This window comes from Pteropus alecto, unplaced genomic scaffold, assembly GCF_000325575.1.
Source record: "Pteropus alecto unplaced genomic scaffold, ASM32557v1 scaffold25, whole genome shotgun sequence".
NCBI lineage: Eukaryota > Metazoa > Chordata > Mammalia > Chiroptera > Pteropodidae > Pteropus > Pteropus alecto.
In genome coordinates, this window is record NW_006441955.1 from 12,448,609 (window position 1) to 12,456,845 (window position 8,237).

Here is an 8,237-nt window from a genome sequence, read left to right on the forward strand (position 1 = left end):
GAATATTAGCTTGGGTATATGAGAGAAGAAGATATTTGTGGCTCTGGGACAGGCCGTTAAAATGGGAAACACTATAGTATAGCAGTTAAAAAAATAGATTTTGAAAAAAGACTGCTGGATTTCAGTCCCAGTTCTGCTATTTATTAGTTTTCTGACTTTAGTCAGGTTGCTTACTCCTTGCATAAAATGAAGAAAATAATTGTAAGTACCACAGAGAGTTGTTATGAAGGTTAAGGGAATTACTGTATGAAAATCATTTAGAACAACGGCACATGGTAAGAGCTCAAATGTTATGTTTTTGGTGACCATGTCTTCCAAATCAAAAACTTGTGTATTAGTTTTCTCTTGCTGTATGAAAAACTACCACAAAATTAATAGTTTAAAACAGTACTCATTTATTAGCTCATAGTTCTGTAGGTCAGAAGTCTGGTACAGAGTGACTGGATTCTCTGCTCAGAGTATCACAAGGCAGAAATCAAGGTGTTAGCCAGGCTGAGTTCTCAGCTGGAGCTTTGGGGGAAGACCCGCTTCCAGGCTCATTTTTGTTGAAATTTCTATTTCCTTATTGGTTCTTAGTTGAGAGCCAATAGCTCCTAGAGGCCATTCACATTCTTTGCCACCAGGCCCTTTCCATCTTCAAGAGAGCAATGGTGCTTCTAAGCTATGACTTCTTATCTCTGACCCCAGGCATTCCTTAGATTCCTGTAAGTCAACCTACTAATTTAAGATATCAGCACCCTGAGGCTCTGAGAAGTGAAATTTCCAGATAGGTCAGGCCCAACCTGATAATCTCCCTTTATCTTAAAGTCAGCTGTGCTGTATAATATAACCTAATCATGGAAGTGAAATTCATCCCATTCAGTCTGTAAACTGTGGGGACTGGAATCTTAGAAGCCTTCTTGAATTCTGCCCAACACACATTACATGATTTTTACCAATATGAATGTATTTTTATAATAAAATAGAATTAAAATCAGGACCCAGAAAGTATGTTTATCATAAATATAAATAAATTCTACAAACAAAAAAACTGAATTGAAAGTGTTCCTAGCATCCTTTTGGAGAAAAACTAAATTGACAGTCCCTAGATAGTAATTCCAGTGTTGTAATTGTCTGTTTTCTTTGCTGTGTTTTTCATTCATTGCTAATGTCATCAAAGGCAGGAATCCCATTTTATTCATCTTTACATCCATAGTTTAAATATTTGTTTAAAATGTAAACAAATATATATATATATAAAAATACAAAATAAAATCGGAGCTATATTGTTAAGTTTCAACCAACTGAAGTAAACTCTAGCCAGCTTAAATTAAAAAGGAGAATGTATTGTGAGAAACAGGGATGTCTTGTGGACTCTTAAGAAACAGCTATACAACTAAGAATCTGAAGAGAAGGATGTCAACAGAAGGGAGTTCTTAAGCCCCATTTATCCTTGAGCGTTGCCTTGGTATTATCTAGATACTATACTTCTGATCTCTTTGTGTCTCTTCTAAATCTTGAGTCCTTGGTAGAGAGAATCTATTGGCCCAGACTGAGGCAGGTATCTGTATCTGCCTCCTACATCCCCTGGTGTTGAAGCAGGCTGTCAGCGTTATCCAGTATAGACACTGCTAATGTAGCCCATCCAGGGATCACCATGAGCTGGGCAGACACCCCAAGAAATGTCTATTAATGTAGTAAATACTGACAACTGGTTGAGTACAAGTAGCACATTGCCATTAATTCATTCAAGCAGCTTGGAAAGCAAGGACATAGTTTTAGTAGTTCTGTTTTCATATCTCTTCCCTGCCGTGTTAAGATCACTTTCCTTCGACAGATATTTATAGTACATCTACTATCTGCCAGGTACCCTGCTACAAGCTGGGGATACAAAGAAATAAGATCCCATCTCTGTGTTTAGAGAAGGAGAAAAAACAGCACAAATAAATGTAATATAGCTCGGCAAGTACAACCCTAAGAACACATTCTTACAGGGTTCTTTATGCTGAAAAACTTTTATCACTGTTATCTATGGTAGAACTCCATTATCTCTCTCACAACAACCATTAAAGATAATTATAAAAACACCAACAAACAATTACAATTCTTGATTGTGTCCTTCACAGGGGACTAGGGGCTTAAAATCTTGTTAATTATATTGAAAAGGAAAAGTTAATTATAAAGGAAACAGATTCCATTCCTTATAAGAATCATAGAATATGAGGAGTCAAAGGGTCCCCAGAAGTCACTCAGGGTTACTGCTTGTTTGAAGTGTAAATGCCTTCTCTTTTTTGGTCTTCCTCTTCCTACTTCTTTCTCTTTAAAATTGCTGCCATGTCAGGTCTACCTTAGTTTGATGCTGAGGAGTATGAACACTCACTAGTAAGTAGATTATAGAGGATCATGAACTGTAACTTCTTATAGCAGCTTTTTTTCTCTCCATTGAGAATAATTGTACGTTTTCTATTCTTTGAGAATAAAAAAAAGTAATATGCACTTTAAAGGCCATTAAAGTCATACTAATTGGAGGGAAATCATTAAATTATAAAGGGATAAGTTAGCTGATTTGAGCTAACTCAATCCAGTTAATCATGATTTCTCAATAAGAATTTATGTGCAGCCTTATTTTTTAATGCTGATAACCTTTGAAATAGATATGAAAAGCCATCTGCTTAATTACTGCGAAATATACTCTGCCCTGTGGGTTTGAATCCTGAGCAGACATGTATGTCCTGTTGGCTTTCAGCTCTAAGCTAGAGCTGAGCTCTATTATGTTATTCGATGGGGGAAACTGAACGGAAAAGGGAATTACCACTGGGAAAAGGCTATTACTTACCCAGGGGTAGGTAAGTGACTACTCCTTCACTGTATGAGCAAACTGCCGAGGAATGGATTGTACTCCCTGAAAAGCAATAGCCATCTCTTAACATAATAGAGCGTGCTCAAGGCATAGATAATGCTGTCAGGAAAAAAAAAAAAAAAATGGATATATTCTTTATGCTCTTTGTCACTTTAGAGTTTTAGTCTTTCTCCCTTTTGCTTTGGTTTGGCTGGTGTGCTAGGTAATCCAAGAATCTGAGAAAGTCAGAGCAAGAAATGGCACCTAGACTCCATCTCTTTATTTATACTCTGCCTCATTCCCTAAGGATTTATATCGGCTTAGGATTCATACAGTTCAAACTCCTTACTTAAGAGATCAGGAAACTGACTCTCTTAGAAGTTATTTCCTCAAAATCATAGAGCTAGTTAGCAGTAATGCTAGAACTGAAACTCCTAACTCTGTCTCCTTATAGAGATGGGTGATCATTACATTTTAAAAAATAGTTTTGTTAACTACGAACTATTTTCCAGGCACTGTGTTTGCCCAAGATGATGTAATAGAGAGTAGAAAGGACATGAGTCTTGACCTTGGAGTTCTTACCATCAAGGGAAAGACAGATTTGAAGAAAATGTTCATACAAATCATTTAGGTAAATTACAAAAGCAATAAATCTATGATCATTGTGTTGGATGCTGTAAGCATAAAATGGAGGTCCTAGAAGGCTTGTTTCAGGAAGTGACATTTATAGTGAGCTGTGAAAGAGAAATAGTAATAAATCAGACAGAGGATTTGGGCAACTGGCATGCAGAGCAGAAGGGAATAGAATGAGAGAAGTTCCTGGGGTGAGTGCAGCTTGGTTCAACTGAGAAATGGAAAATAAGCTTGTGTAGCTGGAATGAAGCAGAGTGAGTGAGAAGAGAACAAGAGGAGACTGGAGACAGGGTCTGGGACCAGACTGCTCAAGGCCTTATAAACTCCCTAACAGTTTTGGACTTGATCCTGAGTGCAATAAGAAACCATAGGAAAATTTTAAATAAGAGATAGAAATATACTCAGATTTATGTTTTAGAACCATAGCAACTCTACTGGGTGAGGAATGGATTGGAGAGAGGATAAAGAGTTTAAGTAGAAAGACCAAATAGGATGCTCTTACATTAAGTGGATGTAAAGTGGATACTCTTACATTAATAGGATCACTTACATTCAAGTGAGAAATAATGATGGCTTGCACTATAATAGGATGGGAAGAAGTGCAAAGATTCAAGATATGTTTGAAGGTAAAATCAGCAAGACTTCTTGATGGTTTAGATATGCAGTTGAGGGGTTCAGGGTTTCAAGAATGACTCTCAGGTTCTTAGTTGAACAACTGGGCAGATATTATTGCCATTTACACAGGTAGGGAAGAAATTGATTATGGAACCCTCTGGGGACTGAGTGGGATGTAAAGCTCTATTTGGTTTGAGATGCTTGTAAGACATCTAGTGGAAATGTAAAGTAGGAGTTGGATATGCAGATCCTAAACTCAGAAAAGCATTCGGGTTAACTATGTGAATTTGGAAGATGTCAGTATATAGACAGGCTTTGAACTTAATGGAATAATTTACCTAGTTAAGGTTATTGAACTCACATTGGAGAAAGATGGGTGGGATATAAATTTAACAAAGAGAGGCATTCAGGTAAAGGCTGTGATATGAGCAAAGCCCCAAAGGAGAAATGACAGACCAATGAATATTTTTCCAATTGGTGAGAAGTAAAAAATAAAACAGGGTGGGATTTTGAGTGCCTTCCTAAGTCAGATAGTGGCTATCCTGTTTACACTGGTCACATGAAGAGATGTGTGAGCAGTCTTAGATCTTCACACACCAGTAAGAAGCATTCTTTTGTGCTTCCTTGGTTTATATTGTGAAACCTTAAAGTCAAACTTAACATAAATGTTGAGATAATTATATTGGTCATGCATCATGAGAGAAGAATAAAGAATAAATTTCCCACAAAACCACCACCTACCATTTGCTAATAACGTAGTGGAAATAAGCCCAAATAATCAGAACCGGTATTCTAGGAGTTGTTCTGTGCCTGTCACCCTGGTGATGAAGTTTCAGCTCCCACCTCTGGTTCAGTTAGGATGATGAAGACTAAAATTAAACTAACCCACACAGCATTGTCTGTCTGGATCTCTGCTCTCCCCATCCATCACTCCTCCTCACAGAGTCCACCCATGTGGGGACTGTCATATACATCCCATCATCCTTCATTTGGCAGAACAAAGTTAGAAGCCAAGTAATGAGGCTGGGAACCTTTCCAGTTCAAAGAACAAAATGCTGTAGACATTAGTGGGGCCTAGAGGTTACACTCATTTGAAAAATGTATACTCCTCAGTGCTGAAAGAGTTGATGCCTTTCCAAAAGTATCTTCTGCAGCACCTGAAGTACTACACAGGATTTGGCCAGCTCCTAGCGTTATCATTCTTTGTCACTAGTAATTGTATCTTAGTATCCATTGAGTAATACATCTCATTTTGTGCCTAATAGTTTTGCATGTTTGAAACCAGTATATGTTTATATGGATATTTTTTTATTTTATATTGCCGTGCATGCATTTCCAACTGAAAACTGAGGTAATGATTATAATTTGAGCCAGGAACTTGGCATATAATGTGTACTGATTCTGCCTATTTTAATATCCACAGAAATGAAGATGCAGTCAATCAGATGGCTGTTACTCCCTTTCCATTACCATCAAGTTCCCCATCTTTTATTGAGGTAAGATGGCTCCTAATTAGCTTACAGTGAATATATTAGGTGAATTTATCATGACCATTTTTCCAAGTCTAACATTTTTGATTTTTCAGTAGCACGTATTCCAAACTCATAGAACTTTTTCACTAGAGAATTTCCCTAATTAAAATAGAAAGTGTTTGAGGTATGATTATAAAGTAATATAAAACAATGTTAAACAAACACATTAGAACTTAATCATATGAGTATTACCTTCCTCAGAGTTCCTTAAGGTTTTTTCTGGACATATAATTTGTCCTAATTAGGCATTTCAGAATTTATTAGAAAATTCTCTTTTTTAATGACTGAATCATATCTCTTTATCATTTCAAAAACACTTTAATACCTGTGAGTGCAGGTATCTTTAAATAATTAGTTTCATCGTTTAATAGGGAAATTCCTAATACACCAAGATTGCTGTCACTTTCATCTGCTTCTAGAGATAGACAATCAGTATATCTCCCCAGCTGAGAGAATATTATACTCTCTTAACATTTTTTATTTATTGAATTATTTTTTAATTTCAAAAATAAATACATACTTATTATAACTAGTCAAACAATGCAGATTTATTAAAATAAAAAGTTGATTTTTCTTTCTCCACCTTCCCAAAGAAATATTTACTGTTTAGTATCTCTCCATACTTTTTCCTTTGCTTCTACAAAAATAAAGTTAGTATGAATAACGTCCCTTTTAGTAAATATTCGATTATATAATATACATTCTTTTCATTCAGCAAGTATTCAGTGAGTGCATATTATATGTCAGGCACTATTTAGGGTATTAGAGATATAGGTGTGAATAAAACAGATGAGGCTCTCTGCTATGGTTCTGTTTACATTGCAATGACAAAATTAACAAATAAACTAACAAAATTATCAGAAGTGGTCAGTGCCTTGCAGGTAATTAAAATAGGGAATGTGGCTTGTGACCACTTTGGTTGATCATAGGGAAGGCCTCTTGGACAAGGTGAAATTTAAACAAGTTCGAAATAATGATGAGCCAGACATGCAAAAATAAGGGGGAAGAGCTTTCTCTGTAGAGGGGACAAAAATAGCTCTCAAGTGAGAATGAGCTGAGGGTGTTTGATGAATATGTCTGGGAACATATTGGGAGCCTAGGGTGTAGTGGAATGTAATGAGAGGGAGAGGAAGGGAATATGAGATGAGAAGAGGGGAGCTTTATGAGTAAGAGGAAGAAATTTGGAGTTTATTCTATGTGCCGTAGAGGCCACTAGGTTTTTAACAGGGGAGTGAAGCGACCTGATATACAGCCTATTTGGTAGGGAATGGACTACAGGAAGGTAAAAGTATTATGCTGGAAGGCAGAAGCCCAGGTGAGACCTAATTGTGGTTGGATGAGGTTTTGGTATTAGAAGCAAAGAAAAGTGAGCTGATTCCCGATGTTTTGGATGTTACATCAGACTTGATTGATTAAATACGAAAGCTTCGGGGAACAAGAGAATCATAGATAAACCTAGATTTTTGAATAGTGGTACTATTTATTACAGTCTGTTGAAGAATACTGTTCTGTAACAGGGAGGCAAAAATTAAGAGGTTAAGTTTGAGAGAGAGATATTATATATCCTTCTGGAATAGATTCCATATTAAAAAGAGAAAACTTGCTTTTTTGCTTAATATAACGGCCACATATTAATAGACTCTATTATAATCTTTTCCGAATTGACAGATATTCAAATGATCTTCCAATATTTTTCTAGTAAATGAATACCAAAATAAACATCCATGTGAGGTGTGCACGCGCACACACACACATCAATCATTTGGTACTAGTGCTTTTGTTTCTATAGCATAGATTTCCTCAATGCACAGTTGCTGAGTCAAAAGCTATACAAGTTCAAAATTTTAATCTATATTGACCAATTACTATATGAAAAGATTGTAGTGATATATGTTGACTCCCTACGAATAGCGACAGCTTTGCCAGCACTGAGTATTTTCATTCTAATTAAGAGCTAGGGTAGATAGTTGACATAGTGGTGAAAATGAGGGACCCCAGAGCCATACTACTTCGGTTCAAATCCTGGTTCAACCATATGTTAGATATGTGACCTTGGGTAGTTATAGTAAACTCTTCTACCCCCACTTATCTGTAGGGAGATAACAATAGTTCCTTCCTCATAGGGTTAAGATTAAATTAGACATATATAGCTATATCTGTAAATATATATCTATATCTATATATTTCTTGGGCCTGGCACATAGTAATTACTCAATAAACATGAGTACTTAATTCCTAATTCTTTTGTGTTTATAGAATGTCATAAGCTTTTTGGATGTGTGGGGTTCGATATTTTTAAATAATTTTTTTCTATAGTATTGTTAGTTTCCATCTAAATATCAACCCCTTGGAACTGAACTTTTTTATTGCCCATATTTTTTCTACTGCAAAAGAAAAGTACCTTTATGATGACCAAGGAAACTAGCCTGTCATTAAATTATAAAGCTTCTGTGAGATCCAGCTTTTGTGTCTTAGAGTGGGTAAAATGTATACTGTTGGTGTCAACATTGAGTTTGAGAGAACTATTTCTGGGGCTTCTGTTTGATTTCCATTGTCTTCTTTCTGTCAAGAATGACTTCGGATATCGGCTGCATATCTTCTGTAGTCTATACCCAGCCAAGTAGTTTCTGCTGCTTTCT

The 8,237-nt window shown here is 36.2% G+C and overlaps 1 protein-coding gene across 5 annotated transcripts in view; it reads left to right on the top strand.

The window, feature by feature from the left end:
- The window catches only part of PATJ (PATJ, crumbs cell polarity complex component), a 289,564-nt gene that overhangs the window by 196,873 nt on the left and 84,454 nt on the right, over window positions 1–8,237 (top strand). For all 5 annotated transcript variants that reach the window (XM_015595195.2, XM_006919265.3, XM_015595198.2 and 2 more), the window contains one exon: window positions 5,490–5,562. In XM_015595195.2, the coding sequence (XP_015450681.1) occupies window positions 5,490–5,562 (73 nt within the window). The remainder of the gene's footprint in view (window positions 1–5,489; window positions 5,563–8,237) is intronic.